The sequence below is a fragment of the Apodemus sylvaticus genome, chromosome 18, assembly GCF_947179515.1.
Source record: "Apodemus sylvaticus chromosome 18, mApoSyl1.1, whole genome shotgun sequence".
NCBI classification, from domain to species: domain Eukaryota; kingdom Metazoa; phylum Chordata; class Mammalia; order Rodentia; family Muridae; genus Apodemus; species Apodemus sylvaticus.
In genome coordinates this window covers 20418099-20438541 of record NC_067489.1, presented here as the reverse complement: position 1 = coordinate 20438541, position 20443 = coordinate 20418099, and the positions used below count along the sequence as shown (strand labels likewise).

General features: G+C 44.5%; 1 protein-coding gene and 1 long non-coding RNA gene across 6 annotated transcripts in view; one reads left to right on the top strand and one right to left on the bottom strand.

Annotated features, from left to right (window-relative positions):
• Positions 1-431: 431 nt before the first annotated feature.
• Kat6a (lysine acetyltransferase 6A) overlaps positions 432-20443 on the bottom strand; it is a 203676-nt gene continuing 183664 nt past the window's right edge. For all 5 annotated transcript variants that reach the window (XM_052162288.1, XM_052162285.1, XM_052162284.1 and 2 more), the window contains 8 exons: positions 19187-19328; positions 17437-17598; positions 16497-16590; positions 13977-14208; positions 13090-13297; positions 10822-11418; positions 7852-8182; positions 432-5664 (listed from right to left, as the gene is read on the bottom strand). In XM_052162288.1, coding sequence (XP_052018248.1) covers positions 2990-5664; positions 7852-8182; positions 10822-11418; positions 13090-13297; positions 13977-14208; positions 16497-16590; positions 17437-17598; positions 19187-19328 — 4441 coding nt within the window. In that variant the 3' untranslated portion in view covers positions 432-2989. The remainder of the gene's footprint in view (positions 5665-7851; positions 8183-10821; positions 11419-13089; positions 13298-13976; positions 14209-16496; positions 16591-17436; positions 17599-19186; positions 19329-20443) is intronic.
• LOC127668619 (uncharacterized) lies at positions 8277-8605 on the top strand. Its single transcript, XR_007974129.1, has 3 exons — positions 8277-8371; positions 8408-8477; positions 8514-8605. It is a non-coding gene; the product is annotated as an uncharacterized LOC127668619 (long non-coding RNA).

Genomic DNA, 20443 nt, shown 5'->3' with positions numbered 1-20443 from the left:
GTAATTATAATAGTAGTAATAATTTATAAAAACTACAGTTATTACAGCCATCTCCCTTTTTGTGTAAGTATATCACAACCCCTTTAGGTTTTCAAATGGACTTCTCTAGAAAATTCAAAATACTACATTTTCTTTAGAAAAGGAAAAATGAAATTCTAATAGCCCTTTGATCCCAGAGCTCTCAAGGCAGGAGAAGATGGATCTGTTCAAGGCCACCCTGGTCTGCAGCAAGTTCTAGGCCAGTCGGGCCTGAACAGTGAGTCCCTGCCTAAGTACAACCACCACCCCAGTTTCTGCTGGCATTTAATCATGCACATGAATGGACACTATGGTGAGTATGAAAAGAGTTAACACACACAGTCTCCATGTGGAAGAAGAATCCTGGAAACTCTGAAACACTCGGGATAAAAATTACACATGCAAGACAGACATCCAAAATGGCTCAACATAATTTATTTTTTTTTATGTTAAAATGTACAGAGTTCTTTTGAAAGTACTTGCTAGAAAGGGGGAAAAGATATTACATACAAGGAGAGGAGGGGGCTGCCTGGCCAGGAGCATGACATGGAGAAGTACAAAGGGTCTGGGCACCCCTCCCTCGGCTCACAAGTCACCAGGAACAAAGTACAAAGAGGTTACAAAACAGGAAAAGCAGATATAAACAGACAGGAGTGGACGGAGTTTGTACATGCGGCTTTTAGAGGCATCTCGAGCTCTAGTCACACACTCTAGAGATCTCTTTAAAGAGAATTTTTATCTTTCTTAAAATAGTTTTTAATATTCTACAACAAAGATAAAAAATTTTAAAGATGGAATGAAATGAAAAAGCTCTTATTTTAAAAGGCATCAAAGTCACTAACAAGTGAGTTTTTAAATTTCTTTTTTAGAAGATTACCCAAGTTATCTTGCTAAAAATACATTTTTTTAAAACAGAAGTGAAAAAATGACAGGTACCAATATTACCGTGTTGGATAATTTTCTTTTATAATATAGAAAAGAACATATTTTTTTTTCTACAATAGTTCTACAGTCACAAAGAGGCTTGCGGAAAAGGGAGCTGCCTGATTGAATTTAAAAACAAAACAAAACAAAACAAAGAAACCCAAACACAACTGCAAACCAACAGAAAGTGAACTCACGGCCCTCTTTCAACAGCTTCTCCTTCTGCCTTGACCCACCCTCCTCCCAAATAGACCTCCCTCCCTCCCTCCCTCCCATTCCTGCCCCATCCTATCCAGGGAGCAATGACATAGCTGAGATGTGGGAGAGGGCGGCACGGTGCACATTCTACAGAGATGACTGGGAACCGGAACAGTATATACAGAGAAACTGGGTCCTACGCAGCCTTGCACATGCTCAGAGTTGATAGCGGTACAGTGTGGAATTCTGCTTTTCTATCTAACACACTTAATTGAGAAAGCCAATTAAGGTCTATAAAAAAGCCCAACAAACCTGTGCATTTGAAAAAATGTAATGCCTAATTAGTACTTTAAAAATTTATCTATATAAAATGTACAAATAAAGGAGACAATTTATGCTTACAGGTAACTTTTTAAGCATTATGTCCTCCTTTTGGATATTTGACTGCACATACCAAGTGGTATAATAGTTTCCATCTTCTAATGATGGAATATATAATATATATATAATTATAATTATATATATAGTTGTTTTACCTATCCCTGGAGCGAGTAGGAAGAGAACGGCTAACTAGTGAGACATGAGCCTCCTGACGCCCTCTGCCAGCTGTGCCTGCTATGCTGGTGGTGGCTCTCCTTGCTCAGCCTCACAGGAGAGGGGCGAGTGCACACTGGCTCTTGGGGGTGAATTCAGGATCTCAAGACAAATGAAAACGAGAGGTATGCATCACTTCTGCAGCTACAAAAGTCACACCATCATCTCCTTGGGCCTCCCGCACCAGGGGCTTTCTAAGTCACTGATACTACAGTCATTCGTGGAAACTATGGATACGATATGACAGGCAAATCACAGGGGCTTGCTCTGAGGGTTAGCAGAGTCAAAGGCGCAAGCACAAGACCCTTCGTCCACATTTCCAAGTACATACTGAAGAGGGGCGTGGAGTGTGCGTGTGAGGGCTGATTCACCAGGTGGTGAACCAGGAGGGCCATCTCCCCTCTGACCATCTGTGCCCTCCAAAGGCTGGAGGAGGATTGCAAACAGCTTTCCTCTGAGATTCTGCTGTTAAGTGAGACTTACAGTATTTTTGTGTTTCTGAGTGCTGAGTGGGAATATTGGGGAAAAAAAAAAAGAATTATATTACACTTGATTAAGGAAAAACAATTTCAATGGAGTCTACCTAGAAACACTCTTGGGGAAAAGTTTCCAGGGTGTGTGTGTGTGTGTGTGTGTGTAGGGAGGGGGAATTTTACAAGGAGAAGCATCACTTGCTTTACTTTATTAATAGTAATGATAACAACACTGAGTTTGAGGAGCTTGGGTCGCTCTCCCGTCGTCGCCATCCTGGCTCCCCTAAGTGCCTCCTGCTGGAATGACGTGGGTAATGAAGGTTGGAGGACAGGGCCTGGCTGACCCTTGAGATGTATACAGGACATTTAAATGACAACACTGGGAGCTGCAGACAGTGAGGGGAAACATACATCTGAAAATAAAAACAACTCACGTTTACATACAATTCTGTCCATGTGGTATATAAAGAAAGTAAGGCTCCTTTAATTATGAAAAGATGTTGTGCATGTTTCCCTACCCAAATCCATCCTTAGATGAGTTCTACTGTAAAATGTCAAGATTGTGAAGGAAACAAAAACCCAAAACAAAGTCGAACCCCCAAAAAGAGATCAGGTTTTCTAAAAACAAAACAAAAACAGTAATAATAATAAACCAAGGAAAAACTCCTCTAACTCTACAGTAATATTTTAACTGGAAAAAGGTCCATTTTTTCTCTGGTTTGTCAGTATAAAAAGTCCCTTTATTTATATCTATTTAAGCTCTAACTGCAAGCTCCTCCCGCTCATCTCCTCATGTAAGGTCCGTTGAGTGACTGCTTCGGCACACCCGCAGCGTTCATGTAGCTGTGATGGGAGGGCCCAGTGTACATCATGTTCCCATGAGGGTTTGGCTGCATAGGCTGCTGGGTATAGGCCTGGCTCCCCATCATTCCCATCTGCATCTGCATAGGATACTGTGCTGTCTGGTTCATGTAGGCAGGGTTACTATGGTAACTGCTGTTCATCATGGGCTGTGTCATTCGATAGCTGTTCATGGCATTCAAGGTGTTCATATTCATGGAATTGACATTATAGGCTGGAGTGGGCATTAAATTAACCCCCATGTTCATTCCACGCTGCACAGCCAATGCACGAGGGCCTGCCTGCATGGCGACTGCTGGTGGGCTGCGGCCATAGAGCTGCTGTTGGTGTGCAGTTGCAGAGGGTAAAGGTGCAGACTTGGAACGGATAGAAATGTGTCCCTTGACTGGCATCTGCCCTTGCAACCTCTGAGTGTGAGGAATCCCGATGTTGGTGGCAGACATGTTGCACTGTAGCAGAGGTGACGTGAGGTTCATAGTAGTAGATGCCAGATTTGGGGGTGGAGTCATGGTGGCTTGTGCTTGAGGGGTCCCGGCTAAGGGATGAGATGGAGCCAGCTGAGCCAGTCCCGTGTTAGACAGAGAAACACTGGTTGCATAGGAAGTCACAGCCGGAGAATGACTGTAAGGCATGGCATGAGGGTCCATGATGGTGTTAGTCAGCTGCTGCAGCTTGGCTAGACTGAAGGTGGCTGATGGCTGGGAGTAGCTGCCAGCCCCGAAATCCCCCGGAATTCGCTCGTAGATACTGATATTCCCAGCGCTTCCCGACTCGGGAATCTCCATTATCATTGGAGCTGCAGTGAAGCTGTTGTTCATACTGCACTGTGACAGAGGGGGCTGCTGCTGGGGTGGAGGGGGCTGGGGCTGCTGCTGCGGTGGAGGGGGCTGCTGTTGCTGCTGCGGCTGTGGTGGGGGAGGCTGTGGGGTCGCCTGTTGCTGCGGCGGCGGCTGCGGCTGCTGCGGCTGCTGTGGCTGCTGCTGCTGCTGCTGCTGCTGGGGTGGTGGCGGTGGGGGTGGGGGCGGAGGTGGCTGCTGGTTACTGGGAGGCCTTTCCACCACACAAGTCTGAGGCGACTTGATATTGCAGTTGGTAGCTGGTTGGACACTGCTCTGCTGTAGCATGCTGCAACTGCTGCCCATGTTTGCCATTTGCTGAGTAACAACACAACTGTTCTGGGTGAGGCTGCTGGAAGATGACAAGCCACCATAGGAGCAGCTGCTCTGCGAGGAGTTAGTGCCACAGATGCTGCTGCCCATGGTGGAGTCATAGCTGCTTGGGTTCTCATAGTTCTCTGTGGTGCTCTCGATGCTGCCCAGGTCACTGAAGCCACTGTCCACCACCTGCTGAGAGTGGTCTGATACGGAAGGCACATCCATCATGGGGCTGGTCTCCATGTTCTGCATAGAGGGTGCGGACAGGGATCCTTGCTCTGGGCTGATCTGTGTGTAGCCACTCTCCAGGGCAGGCATGCTGGGGCTGCTGACAGAGCGAACTGACTGGCTAGGGTGAGATGGGATGGAGGATATTGGGCTATTATGCTCTGAGGCATGACAGTCGTCAACCATGGACATCTGGGGGTCCTCGTCCGTGTGGGTGTAACTCTGCAGAGTCTGGCAGGCTGCAAGGGTTTCTTCACAGTCTTGGTAGGCTCCTTCGTGCTCACTGCTTTCTTCTTGAGTCAAAGACTGCACTGCCTGCACAGTCTCCAGGTCCAGTTCACTGTGTGGGATCTCTTCCTCCTCTTTTAGCTCAATTAACTCTTCCTTAGTGTTCGAGTCTTCTTCATGGTCCTCCTCAGAGCCTGGCACGGTCTCTGATACCACAGACGCCTCATGGGAAGGCTGTTCCTCTTCGGAGTCCGGCTCGGCTTCGTCCTTATCCTTCATACTCTCCCCACTGTCCGGCATGTTTGCATCTAAAAAAGCCCCCTGGAGGCCCGGCTCCTCCTGGCGCTCCTCCCTCACCGCAGACTGCTCCTCTGGCTCTTTCGTCTTGAGTGAATCCAGGTGGCCATCATCCTCATCATCAGCGTCATGGTCGTCGTTCTGGTTTGCCTCTGCGGTCACGTCATCTTCCTCCTCATGCTCCTGCTCCAGCTCTTGAGGCTCTTCCTCTGACTGCCTCTGGTCGTCCAAAGGCTTCTCATCCTCCTCTGCCTCGGGCTCCTTCGGTTCTGCATCGGGGCTGTGGCTGCTGTCCAGCGGGGACATGGCTCTGAGGTCACTGCTGGCTGTGTCCTCTTCCTCTTCGGCCTCCTCATCTGGCTCTGTCTGCATCTCCTCCTTCCTTTCTTCCAGCACGTCCTCCTTTACCTCCACGCCATCTCCACTCTCTTGAGTTCTGGGTTTCCGTCCTGGTTTAATGGGGACTATGGGCTCAACTCCGCATTCCTGGGCGGAAACAGCTATGATTTCCTGATTCAATTTAAACCCTGGTTTCCGCCCAGGCCTTTTCTTCCAATGGACAGGCTTCCGGCTCTTGCCTTTGGGCCATCCCTTTTTCTTTTTCATAGGTGTAGAGGTATCTGGTTCAAGTGAAGCACTATTCACATCACATTTTCGCAAGAGAGATACTGGCTTTAGGACAGGAGTGTCTGTATAGAAAAGAGATAGTAAGACAGGTTACAAGACCTAGTATTTCTTTGAGACCAACATATACAGCAGAAGAATCTAAAGGATACAATATGACTCTGCCACCCCCTAGTTAAAGGCGGCTGAAAGCAAACTCCATGAAGACGCGGTGAAGAGGAGCAGGTGTGTCAGCTCTAAGCGTGTCAGCTCTAAGTTAAACCTCAGCTGCTTCTGTCACCTCTTTGCTTAGTTTTAGTTTCCACAAATCATACTTGAAGTGGGATTATGAGGCAATTCCTGTAGACCAGAAACGAGCCATCCCTGTGAATAGTTGTCAGTCACTTGTTTACACGGGACCAACAGCAAACCATCCCGTCTTAACACACACTGACATGTAGTACTAAACAAGGAAGGTCAACGTGCCAATAAGATTTAGAGGAAATAAATTCAATAGTGGCATTACTTTTTCTAATCGTGGCAAGACATGTAAGATAAAACTTTAATCGTTTTAAAGCAGAGTTCAGTGGCATTAAATACATTCGTAATTACTATTCATTTTAAAAGGCTATGAACATTGAGGAAGGGAGATTAAAGGCTTGTTTGTAATACATCTGGAAGTCAGCAAAGGCAACGGAAGTATAAGTAAAAATTATCAAGGTCATAGGAGTTTACAGGAGGGTACCTTTGTGACACACACTGATTCAGGACAGAGCACAGCACCAAGTGCCAATCACACCAAAACAGTCTCAGTTCCCAGATAGGCAGCAATATCTACCAAGAGTAAAACTCTGGGCCATCATTTATTAAATAAAACAAGGAATTTAATGATCACTACATTAAAAACAAGCCCCATAAGTAAGCCTTATGATAAGAAAACTGCAAGGTAATAGTGTGAATTCCAATACCTCAGAGGCCACACAGGAGGCCAGCATGCGCTTCCCACACACATGAGGCCAGCGTGCACTTCCCACACATGTGAGGCAAGCGTGCGCATCCCAGCTGGACTGTGCCACACACAGTTCTTCTGTCTTCTCCTACCATGGGGACTCACACTCATGTACATGAACACACACGTACACATTCTCACACACAAATATACGTACACATGCACACAAATTCACACATATACACCCCTGCACATACGCATGCACACACATGTACACACACACCACAAAGATTTTGGTTTGGATTTTAAGGACAGAACTCAGGGCCCATCACCATCTAACTACATATCCTGTTAGAAAAATCCAAGTCCTACGTTCTAAGTTTGAAGCCAAGTTTTTAAGAGAATAAAATAAAAAAGTCTACTAAATAAGGCAAAAGATAAAATAAAATAAAAATAAAATAGTACAAAGCAACACTGAGCAACAAGATTTCTTCAAAAAACTGCAAAGGCCATCAGAGGCGCTCCCAGCAAACGTGGTGAAGGGTACAGCCCAGCGCTCCCCAGGCCTGCCTTCCTCCTGGCTCATCTCAAGTGAGCCTGGTTCTGTACATGTGAGTGTGAAGCAAAACCAAGTCTATTCTAAAAGTAAATGGCCAGAATGTTAGCTACACCATATAACTTAGCTTATTTTGTTATCGTTGCCACTTATTAGAAATGTGTAACTTGTTACCGGGTTGTGCACACCTATAATCCCAGAACACAATGGGCTGAGGCCAGCCAGAGTCTGTACGGTGAGCCTTAAATAACGACGTAAGATAAACACAGTCAATGAAAAGGAACAGCTTACTGGCTGAGTGACACATATCAGAGGCATGATTCAGAGAGGTTCCTGAGCAGAGGACCGAGTCCCACCAGTGCTCAGATGACACTTTCTCATTGACTCAGTTACCAGAGCTGCTGAGCACCAAACCTAAGTACTCAAACAGGCTGACACCAGAGACCACACAATCCAGTAACCCCTTATTCTAACACCCTTTAACTGAGGATTCAGATAAAAACCTAGACGATATTAGGTAAAAAGAAGGACTTTCAATAATTAAGATTTCCTGCAAAAGCACGAACAGATCAGATTAAAGAAGCAGCATTAAAAGTAAAAGTGAATATGGATAGATCTCCCATGCAATCCGCGGAGGCTGCCAACCCTCCCACTTCCAGTCTTAGAGACAGTTCACTTCCAACACTTTGGGGAATGGTTTGTAGCAATTACTTCTGTATTTTCAAAGACACACAGAGACTCCTCTAAGAAACAGTTCTGTAAACGTACCATCCGCATCGTCTGACTCCTCCTCCTCCTCCTCCTCCTCCTCATCATCATCATCTTTAGACGGCCTCTTAGAGGAGGACTGACACCTAAGGATGTCCTGTGAGGACAGGCAATGAAAGTACCCTCTGGGGAAGAGCTCACTTTCATCCTCCTCCTCCTCCTCTTCGTCAATCTCAAATGTAGGTTCCAGTCTTGGCATTGGTCTCTCAGAGTCAGAGTCTTCAAAAGGCTCATGTAACACCTCAGTGGTCTCAGAGATGGTCTCTGTGACGACACTGCTATTGTGGTGTTTCCGCTTACGAACTCTTCTTCTTCGGTGAAGAATTGGTTTCTATTAGTAAAGAAAGTAAGTATTTTATTTATAGTAATGAACTTTTTTTCACTGCTATAACATAAAAGTTTTCAAACTTTGAAGAATCAGCATATTTAAAATGAAGATGCAGTTTGCCAAAAGATATTGTGGTAAAGACAAAGTATTAAGAACACAAAGATGAATGTGGTCAGTGAGATGGCACCGTAGGTAAAGTGTGCTGTGGTCAGTGAGATGGCACCGTAGGTAAAGTGTGTGTGGTCAGTGAGATGGCACCGTAGGTAAAGTGTGTGTGGTCAGTGAGATGGCACCGTAGGTAAAGTGTGCTGTGGTCAGTGAGATGGCACCGTAGGTAAAGTGTGTGTGGTCAGTGAGATGGCACCGTAGGTAAAGTGTGCTGTGCAAACTGGGCAATCTGACAACCTGGGGTCAACCTTGGATCCCACGTACAAGTGGGGGAACTATATCCATAGAACTCTCCTCTGACCTCTACACACCTGCCAAGCATAAGCCCACCAACACATGCACATGTACTCTTACACAGGGGAAGGAAGCCAAGCATAAGCCCACCAACACATGCACATGTACTTTTACACAGGGGAAGGAAGGGGAAGGGAAGGGGAGGGGAGGGGAACGGAAAAGGGAAACAAACAAGACCCCCCGCCCCCCGCCTCCCCAGATCTTGGGCACCAAGGCCAGCTTTCTGGTATGAGAAGCAAGTGTCCGAGAGCAGATTCTGTTAGTGCACCTGCTGAGTGCCAATGCTGAGGGCTCAGAGATTACCCCCTCCACGTCTGTTCAAGAGCAAAAGGAACAGAAACAGTATATCTCATGCACCACCATGCACTAGTCGATCAATAAATCTGCACGCCATTTGGGAAAACTAGTTACAGCAGAGCACAGAGATGCAGAGCACAAATGTAGCCACTTGTCAGAAAGGAAAAGCAGCAGCACTGTGGGAGCGCTGGCGCACTCAGCACACGCTCACTTTAGGCTGACCTAACAGCTTACATAACACAGTGATGTCACCAAGTTATAGAGACAACAGCCCAGGAATGACAGAATCACATCCTTTCACAGAGGCTAGAAAAGGTTAGGACTTCTGCAGGGTCATACACCTAGGCCATAAAATAATCCTGAGTCTCCTTTAAGTAAATGTTAAGAATGTCTAAGTGCTCTGCATATAAGTTCACTGGCTGTTAAAATGTTTTTGTGTGTTTTTACAAGTTTACTTATTTATTTATAATTACTTTTTAAAGTTTACTTGTGTGTGTATTTTATGTATTTTTTGCCTTAGTGTATGGATGCTAGGAATTGAACTCAGGACCTTCGGAGGAGCAGCGAGCACCCTTACTCACTCACCCAGCTCTCTAATACCCAATACTAATGGTTTGTTTTACACAACAGCATATTTGTTTTACCACATAAATTGGGAAAATAAACCCTAAGAGGCAAAGATACATTCTTTATGATCATGCAATCATCAGGAGAGTTAATAAATTTAGATTTTCTCTACTTTAAAAGCTACTGAGAATTTTCAAGTTAGATTAAAAATAGCCCTGCTCCTTAGAGAAGGGCTGATTCTGCAGTGGAGGCAAGAAATATCCCAGATAAATTCTGTAGGACCTTGTAGTATCAGAAGGAACGTAAAACAAAAGAAACTCCCTGTGACAGTGAACTGTGGATATAAGCAGGGCTGGATGGGAGGAGCTAGGTCACGAGTTTAAAACAGTGTTACAAACTCCAGGGTCAAGTCCTTACTGATGGAGACAACAGCAGGGACTCTAACCTATGCAGATGCTCAGCTCCTAGGATGAGAAGCCAAACACATCATCCCTATGATCTGCACTGCCGCCTTTCCTCTACCACGGTATGAAAAGGGCAAACAGCACCAGCAGAGAAACCCAGGAGGGTCACCGCCAACAACCACGTGGAGTCTTAACTGATTCACATATTAAGATAAGGGGCTTCGCTGCCTCCTTTGCCTTACTCTCACATACATTACCTCATCCTAATTAATGAGGGATAATAAATATATAAAATACTAGACCTCACGGCCTTCAAGGTCAAACCAAAGGCAATCAAGTCTGAGAAATTCGCAATCCAGACGAGAACAGCTAGCTAACATGGAAAGCTGGATGGGACCCTAAGCAGAGAAAGGCCATCGAGGCAAACTAGACATCTGAATAATGTACGCTCTCTCCTCCTAATGTCTCTGTTGGACTAGACAGATGAGCCTAACACGGACACTGAGTTTGGAGCTTATGGGAACTTTGTGCTTTGTCTTTGCAATAATGGTATAAATCTAAAGACAGTCTTAAAGGTCTTCATTTAAACGGCCCTGCACTTTTTAATAGCCCTGCTACAGAAAAGAATGACCTCGTGGCTCTGGGTGAGAAAGCTACCTCTCACGGCTGGAGTGTGGCAGCCTGCATTCTGACTGGCCTGGACATGCAGACCACAGCCCGGGACATGTCTGGCGGAGAGTACCAGTACCACCCTACCTACCAGGGGCTTAGTTACTTGCTCTCATGCCTCTGCAGTTGCAGGTTTCTAAGACAGTGCATGAGCAGCGGCGGGTACGACTGCAGAACTGCAGGACAGAGCAAACCCACATCCCAAATCTCAGCTACAGAAGACAGGACACAGAGGCGCATCACCTTTCTTTTCAGTGTGGGCTTTGTGAGAATTGGTGGCGAGGTGGACCGAGGGCTTTCTGGCTCCTCCTCCTCACTGCTCTCGCTGAAGCCCCTAAAGACAGCCCTGTCACCATCAGTGTAGCAGCACGGAAGCCGGTCATTTCCTTCTGGCAGTCGGCACTTCAGAGTCTCAGGGCTTTTCTTCAGCTGTCCGCGCCACAACTCAACACTCTCACTGAACCTCCCCTTGGGGATGTCTGCTTTGCCGTCTGCTTGCGCTTGAGGGGCCGCCAGCTGTTCTTCCATCTCAGTGTACCGTTCTTGGGAGGTTTCTGATTTTTCCTCGCATTCTCCATATTGCTCCTGAGAAGCGGCTAATGTCTCATCCACAAGCATCTTAGGATCTTTATCACCAAAGCGTTCCTGTGCCTTTCTGTTCTTCCTCCCACAGCGGCCCCTCCGAGGGGGCTGGCTATTTGCAGGAAGACTGTCCCGGGGAAGGGCCTGTTTACTCAAACGGGAAGAACTGGCTAGTTCCTTAACTTCTGGTTTCTTTTCACTTTCTATTAAAGAGGAAGACTCCTGATCTTTGTTCTCCCGAGACACAGACTTTCCCATCTAATTAAGGAAAAGAAAACAAACAGAACATTGATTTCTCAGTCTGTTGGTTGAGACGAGAAAACAGGACTTTAGAAAATTATTAAGTATTTAATAATTATCATGAATACCTTTTCCTTTTTGGCCACTGAAAAATGTATTTATATGTATTATTAGTTTAATTCTCATAACAACACAATGAAGTATTAGGATGCTCTTCTGTAAATGAGGTAATTTAGGCCCAAATTCAGAACTCTGACTCTCTCTTGTGCTCAAAACCACTATGAAATAGAGCCTTTGATATCAAAGTAAGTGTCTGTGGTCTTATAGATGGTAGATGAGATTTTAACATTTTATGGAAATAAAAAATTGAAAAACAAGGAAGAACAGGCTATAACAAGGGTTCTTAACCTTCCTAATGCTGTGACCCTTTAATGCAGTTCCTCGTGTTGTGGTGACTCCCAACCAAAAAATTATTTCATAGCTACTACATAACTGTAATTGTGCTACTATTTTGAATCATAATGTAAATATCTGCGTTTTCCAATGGTCTTAGAAGACCCTGTGAAGGAGTTGTGACCACAGGTTGAGAACCACTGAGCTATAGGAACATGCACCAGAAATAGACATTCAAGAAATAGGGCAATTTTAAATAAAAGTAGATGATTTTTTTCCCTCTCTCACTTATCAGAGAAGGACATAAAGGATGAAAGCACTACTTAAAAAAAAAGTCAAAGGAAATCCCAAACAAGTTATGTATCATCTGAAGAAAAACAATGGAAATGATACCACATATATAACAGGCCATCTCTAATGCTTTGAAGGTATCTATATGCATTCAATGAGATTGCCAGTGTCCTAGTGAAAGCAGACGTATGCTTATCATCTCTTTGATGCTCTATATTAAGAAAAATGTACTTTTATTTCATCTTAACAGCTGTCATATTGAAACTCAATTCAGAGTTTCAAAACTTAAAATGTAGCTCTTCCTGGTAAATAATCATTAACACACTGTCAGAAATCTAATGATTTCCTAGTGGTCTAAACCTTAAAAAACAAATGTAGATAGGAGCAATATTCCTGAAATGTCTACCATTAAAATAAACTCTGAAATTCTAGTGTGAATATGTGTGTGTACATGTCTGTATATGTGTGAATCTGTACAGTTCACACACACATATATGTGTGCATGTGCAAATGCAGACAAGAAGACAACCATGCGTATCTATCCTTCCTTTTTATGTATATGGGTGTCATGTACACCACATGCTCACAATGTCTGAAGAGGCCAGAAGAGGGTGTTGGAGCTCTCAGACTGAAGTTACAGACAGCTGTGAGCTGCCATGAAGATCATGGTCCTCTGCAAAAGCAGCAAGGGCTCCAGCTGACTAAGCTGTCTCTGCAGCCCCTCCCTCTATCTGCCTTTGTGAGATGAGGGTTCTCTGTATTTGAGACTCCCCAAGGCTAGCCAGTTAGCCTGAGCAGTTTCTCCAGTCTGCACCTCTCCAGCACTGAATTACACGTGTGGGACACTATGCCCAGCTTCTCACACTGAGTTCCAGGGATCAAACAAGGTCTTCTAGTTTCAATATTTTCAACAAGTAAGCATGTATCCCCCTGGTCCTCTAGTAAGGATAATTTGTTGGTAAGCCATCTTATTTATAAAAGCCATAATCCCCTTCATACCCTTACCCTGGTCTCTAACTCTCTTCCTTGGCCTTGGGGCTCGTCTTTCTCCCCGTCGTCGGCCTCCTCGTCTTCGTCCTCTGAGACCACAGAGTTGGAGACTATGACTGGAGTCCAGCGTAAGCATTCTGGATCGACATCTACAGGCCGAAGGTTCAGCTGCAGCTTCGCCATGTGATCCTGGATAAGTTTCTCCCGGCGGATAATCACAAATCTACAACCAGAGAAAAGTTTATAGCAATCAGTAAAGCACAAGACAGGAGAGTGAACAGGGAGACACAACCCACAGGCCCTAGAGATGAGAGCTTCAACAGGAGCTGCTTAGGAGGACAGAGCAGGCGCCTGGGAGCACATGGGCTGGGCCGCCCCACCCTGCTGCCTCAGCTCACCAGTGCGCTCCTCCCTGCTCACCTGAGCCCTTTCCTAGTCTACATTCAGTCACCACCAATGGCTTTTTCCTTGTGACCTTTCCTGACCACTTTAAGCAAAAGTAAATTCTGCCCCCCTTCCTTTTAACATATAGTTTACTTAGTGTCAGATACATACAGAAGATTAATAAGTAAAATGAACATGTTTTACTTAATGACAATGATTTTTAGAGCTGTTACTTCACATTAGAAGGGGAGAAGCTTCCTGGAAGAGAAATAGATTACCTAGAAGATAAACAATTTGGTGGAGTAGGTGCAAAGTTCAGAGAATAGAAAAAGCCTGTGTGCATTAATCAGACCTGAGAGCACAGAGTGATCATCTGGCCGCACAGGGCCGGTCTGAGGCTGACAGCAGTATCCAGAAACTTAGCCCAAACGTGTATCATCACCTTTCCTTCCCATAAGCCCTCAGCCACCTTGTCAACAGGACCACACGGGAAAGCGTGCAGAGGGTGGGACACTCACTGGTCGCTGCGGAGGTCCAGCATCCGTAGGTGGTGGAGTGTGGAGGTGATGTCCTGAGGGCAGACTCCAGTCAGCCTGCTCAACTTCTTAATGCTGATCTGCCTCTCATTCTGGTGATAAAGGCACTCCAAGATCACACTCTTCCAGTAAGCCATGTAGGAAAGACGCCCTAGATCTGATAACGGCTTCTCCGGAGAGCCTGCCTGGCCTTCACGCTTCGATAACAGATAACCTAGAGAAAGCCAGGTTACGAATGCATCAGAGCTTAATAACAACATTGCTTTACACTATCATCAATTTTCCTTTCAAAGACAATTCCTTCAAAAGTGGAGACTAAACTTATAAAACTACTTTAAAACAATTCATAGGTAAGCTTATATGTTTATATATTGAACATTAAACTAATAATATTTTGTCTATAGTTAATACATCACCTTGTCAAAATATTCAAACTTCTAAAAACAAAATAAATGTTTCTATCAGCAAACTATATTAGTAAAATTACAGTAAAATTTTTTTTTAAAATTTCCATGTTCTAACAGATGGAACAGAAAAAAAAATCTTCATATTGTTTGGCCCACTAGAGGGCGACACCTATCCGTGACCTAAGGACAACAATACCCGTGTGCCTTTGCTATGTGGAATCCTACTAGGATGGTGGCTCCTGCCCCCTCCCAGCCTTGCTATGAGGGTTTGTGCTTAGTCTTACTGTAACTTTGTTAGGCCATGTTTGGTGGATATCTCTGAGAGGGCTGCTCTTTCTTTTTCTGAAGGGAAATAGAGAAAGGAAGTGGAGGAAGGGGCTAGGAAGAGTGGAGGGAGAACAAGGAACAGGAACAGGAACAGGAAGGGGGAGGGAGGGAGGGAGGGAGGGAGGGAAGGAGGGAGGGAAGGAGGGAGGGAGGGAGGGAGGGAAGGAGGGAGGGAAGGATGGGGCTCACACTTGGCCGCCCCTTGCTTAGGAAACACGAGTGTGCCCGGGGAGCATGCCATGGTATTTTCCTCTAGTTTAGTGCAAAGCTTCCAAGAACTGGAAATAAAGAGTAGGGACAAAAGTTTTCAGAAAAAAAAAATCACTGAAAAGACAACAGTAGAAAAGAAATAGCTTTGCTGGACAGTGGTGGTACACACCTTTAATCCCAGCACTTGGGAGGCAGAGGCAGGGGGATTTCTGAGTTCGAGGCCAGCCTGGTCTACAAAGTGAGCTCCAGGACAGCCAGGGATACACAGAGAAACCCTGTCTTAGAAAAACAAACAAAAAAAGAAAAAGAAAGAAAAAATAGCTTTTATCATTCAGAAATATTTAAAATCAGTCTAAGAATGGTAATCTGGGAAAATACATTACACTAGAAAAGGTTAGGATACAGTTACAAAACATGCCTCAAAAATATTAACATGAGTATGTTATTTTCTTAACTCTGTTTACTTTTGTGAGATAAGGTCTTTCTTGTGCAGCTAGGTGTGGGTGGTACCTGGGCTCAGCCTCCCAAGTGTAGTGATCAGAGGTATGCAACCCTACATATACACATCACTCAATATGGTCAGAAGCAAGGAAAACAAGCTTAAATGGCTCAAATGAGAACTAAGGTTCTCAGGACTAGAATCAAAACCCCTAAATGTGGCCAGACACAGTAGTTAATCCCAGTATTTGAGTGCTAGAGGCAGGCAGTTCACCATTTCCCCTCTACAACTGTTGGCTAACTCTCTAACTCAGATGAAATCATTTCCTGTAATACCTATTTTCTAGGGCATTTTAAAGCTGTGCTATGTTTTTTTTTTTTAATTAGGTAGAACTGTAATAACTAAACACACACATTTACTCAGATAATGGGATAATGCAAAGAGGCAATGCAGTTCTTCTCTACGGACATCGCTAAGTAGCTATGCAGCATTTCTAATGTGCTGGCAATCAGTGTCACTGCACATAACTAAGTTCTACCAGAATTCAGCAGTGCACATTAAAGACACTACCATTGTGTGTGTGTGTGTGTGTGTGTGTGTGTGTGTGTGTGTGTGTGTGTAAGGTGAGTGCATGTGCCACAGCCTGCATGTGCGGTCAGAGGGCAACTTCTAGAGGGTGGTTCACTTTTTCTACCACGTGAGTTACAGGGATCAAGCTCAAGTCACTTGGCTTAGTAACATTTCCTTGACCAACTGAGCCATCTTGCTGGCCCTCTTAAAACAGTATTTAGTATTAGTTATTAAAAGATATTTTGTGCAAGTGCTTTAAGTTTAGGAAGCTAACACAACGATATGTGAGAGATGAGGAGACAGCTCAGTGGGTGAAGGCGTCAGCTGCCAGGCTGATGGCCTGAGCTCACAGTCCAGGGCACACAGGAAGAGGGGGACTGACTCCTCCTGCAAGTTGTTCCCGAGTTCCACATGCATACCATGGAACATAATAAAGTGGGTGGGGGGGGGGGGACAAAGAAATACAAGAAGTCTACAAATCTTTAAATATACACAATTAAAAATTCCACCAGAGAATATAATGAGAAAATATGTGACTCTGATCCTTACTGAAGTCGATGAGAAACCTGCCGTAGCCCTTGCGTTGGTGCTGGGGGAGAATCATTATACAGGACACGTTGTATTTCTGCTGGCAGTGCTTTTCCTGGTGGGGAACACAGAAGCCAAGCTTTAGAACAATAGGATGGTGAAGCCGCAGTGCTGATCGCTAACAAACAAACACAGCCGTGGTCCTCTGGGAAGAGCAATGCACACGGAGAAAAGGCCACTGGGAGAAGGCAGGACCCCGCCCACTCCTCACTACCGCAGGTGCAAGGCAACCATGCCAGGAAGGTGAGAACAGAAAACATGATGCTGCCATCTAAACCACCTGCCACTAGAAACCCAGTGCTGATGCCCAAGGTCAGCAAAGGCGGCTCAGCAGACCTGGCCAGCAGCGCCGTGCCAGACACCATCTTGGGCAGCTGCTGCACTGCTACAAAGGGCAAGTTACCGTGGATTATAGCACCAGCTCTACACAAAATATTCCTAAATGTGGGGCACAAATACATTTTCATAAAGTAGTTGATATATTTTCAATCCTATTTAACTAGAAAATTAGCCCAAAAAACCTGTTAAAAAGCTAAGCTTTTACAGCCGTCTGTTTTGTCCACTTAAAACTTTCCCTGTGGACTTGCTTTAAGTACAACTCTCAGACATTCTGACTGGAAACTACACTCCAGTTAGAGTGCTTCTGTTGATGGAGAACTCAGAGGCAATGCCACTGCTAATCTCACAGGCTCTGTTATCAGCATGGGACTAGAGATCGTTTTAAAGCTTTTCCTCTTGAGTATTACCACAGTTCTTTCTCCTAGGAGAATAGTCTGTTGAATGTTACTAGGCATCTTCCAGGCGTTGTTAAGTATCTGAATATTCCTTCTATTCCTTTCTGAAAATGCTATTACCCCAGATTTCTACATGAAGTCAAACAATTTTAAACTGACATACTTACTTTAGAAAAGTAGCCAACAAGGTGGCAGCCCTTGACATCATTCTGTGTTAGAACATAGAAAAGAAATGGCTCCACGTCATAATAGAGTGTTTTGTGGTCAAGAAACAACTTTGCCAAGAGACACAGATTTTGACAATAAATGGTACTCACGTTCCCATCAACCTAAAGGAAAAAACAAACAAGACAAAAAGTGATCAGGAAACTGTTCTTTGGTTCTGGAGTCATACGTATCAGCCGCACACATCACCAGGCACCTTCTTAGTCTGGCCTAGGCACAGCTGTGGGTGGTCAGGACACACGGCCTAGAGACCACCTCTGACATGGGAGCATGCTGGCACCTGCTGCTCTAAGATGACCAAATAAATGCATCTCATGAAATCCCAAACTTCACCAAGCCTGAACAGGTGAGGAGGGAGGGGAGAACCTAGATTTGAAACGGCTATTTTGGTTTCCTAAAAGAATTAACTTCAGCTGGCAAGCTTCATTTTCAAAAGTATTTCATTTAACAAAAGATCTAAGTGTAATCTCCTCTGAAATTTACTTACTAGGCAAAATGTGTCAAGACTGATATCCCAGACACAGAACAGTCTCTGCTTACATGGTGAGGCACACTACAGACAGAATTACTGAGTCTTAACTACTGCCACCCAGAAGTGCCACGCAGTGTCGTAGGTAAGCACCTGGCCAGGGAGACTCAAGGTGGCCAAGACCAGGAGCACCGCGCTCTGTCCAAATTGACACCCTGTGTCTTGAGCTTAAGTTTGCTCTTCTATGAAAAGAGTGACAGACCCTCATCCGAGGGGACCCCACACAAACTGCACTCCTTGATGGCCCACCCATATATGACTTCCTAGAGATCACATACCTACTAATATATAGAAAGGTCAGGAAGCAATTTGCTGTTGAGCACTCTTAGACAATACTGTGTAATTCACCTGACACTTCTAGCTCCTAAGTGAAGCGGCCCCTTCAACTGATGAACTAAATCACCATCCAGTAAGGGAGACGAGGAGATCCAGATCGTCTGAAAATCTAGCACTGTATTAGTGAACAGGACCCAACATACATGTACTCAGTATTTGGCATTCCAACCATACAACTGTGGATCAGGAAGTTAAAGAACACTGTTAATGGTAACACAGAATCACAGACTCATGTAACACATGGCATCACTACATCATCCTAGGAGGGTGTACTAAAGATACTAAACACACTTCTGAAAAAGACTATCTTTGAATAATAGAAACACTTTATTACTGTTGTTTTGGTTTTGGTTTTTCTCCCTGAGATTGTAACTCAGGTTGACCTGGAACTCACTGTGTAGCCCAGGCTGGCCTCAACTTCATGGCAATCCTCCTGCCTTGGCATTCTGTGTTATATGTGTAAGCCAATATCCCTGGTTTATAAATCTTTTCTAAATGCTCTATTTTACAGATTCTGAGATCTATTTTTATCATATCCTTGCATAATGTAAAAACTTTTGTCAAGCGGGATCTTAAAAATTTTAATTAGCAGTATTTTTCCCTTGTAGTGATATAAAACACAATAAGATAGATTCTGACTGGTGTTTTGAGTCAGTGAGATTATTTACTGTAAGCTCCGGTGTATGGACTAGGTCCCAGCTGGGTTACCTAACTCTGTTTCTCATATCCACGAGTTACCTGACCTGTAGTGAGTGAACGACAGATGTAGCACAGAGAGCACTGGGTTTGAAATGGTCAGGAAGACAGGTACTAGACAGCTACCTTACCTCAAAGACAGAAATATTATTCTTTCGGTAAATCTCATTGGCAGGAGGATGGAACCAACCACACTTCTTCATGTGCTGCTGTAGGATAGTTCTACTTTTCATGTATTTTAGACAGAACTCACAAAGATACAATTTAGGCAGCCTGCAAATGATAATTAGAATAGGGCTTTATAGTTATAGATCTTCAAATCCTCACGACTCTTAACTTCTCTGTGGCTCATTCCCACCCATGTTAACGAGTGGGAAGAACAGGGCTGGGAGGATAGGTCAGTGGTTAGAGGCACCTGCTGCTAAGCTGGATGACCTGAACTTGACCCCCGACAGACATGGTAAAGACACAGAGAGGAGTGACTCCCTTAAGCTGTACTGACTTCAATGTGTGCCACCCCCAAAATAAAATAATTAACTTTAAAAGTGGTAAAAGTGCAGAAAGGGGACGCCCCAAGCGTTAGGCAGTAGCTGCCAACTAAGGAGCAGCAGAAGGGCAGAGTGAGGAATCCAGCTACCTAGACCTAGCTCAGCGGTTTTCCAATTAAACTAAAATTCCCTATCTTTTTAAGTCAATCAACAGACCTGAAAAATCCCCACACTGTTACCCCTGGACAATCTCCAATAAGCAGAATAAAGCTATAGATTCATGATTCCTTCCTTATTTCTTCATTCATGTCTTGATTTCAGGAAATAAGCTCTTGAATACTTACCAGGTGTCAGACTCTGCGCTAGAGACCTATATGTGTATATGTAGTGCTAGGCAAAATGGACATGAAGTGTATACTATAAAATCACACTTTGTAAGTGCTTTTAAGTATGAAATGATAACACTGAACATGTTTGGGAACATTAAGCTATACTGTATACCATGGCCTTTCTGTCCCTAAAGTTCTGTTTCTATCCTTCCCTGGTTTAAACAATAACAAAAACAAATAACATTGTATGAAGAAACCATTTTAGTCAAAAGTTTATTATTTTGGGCAGGGCATGATAGTGTTTGCTTAATCCAAGCACTCCAGAGACAGAGGTAGGCAGATCTCTGTGAGTTTAAGGCCAGCAAGGGCTATAGAGTGAGACCCTGACTAAAAAACAGAATTATCACGCTGGGCTGGTGAGGCAGCTATGTGAGGCAGGTGATCTGAGCCAGTCTTGTGTTGTGGGGAGTGGTGCTGGGTATTTAGCTCAGTGGTAGAGCACTCACAAGGGCAAAGCTGCCCTGGGTTAATGTTCCTGTCTGTAAAAATAAAAGACAAAAGCTAGGTGTGG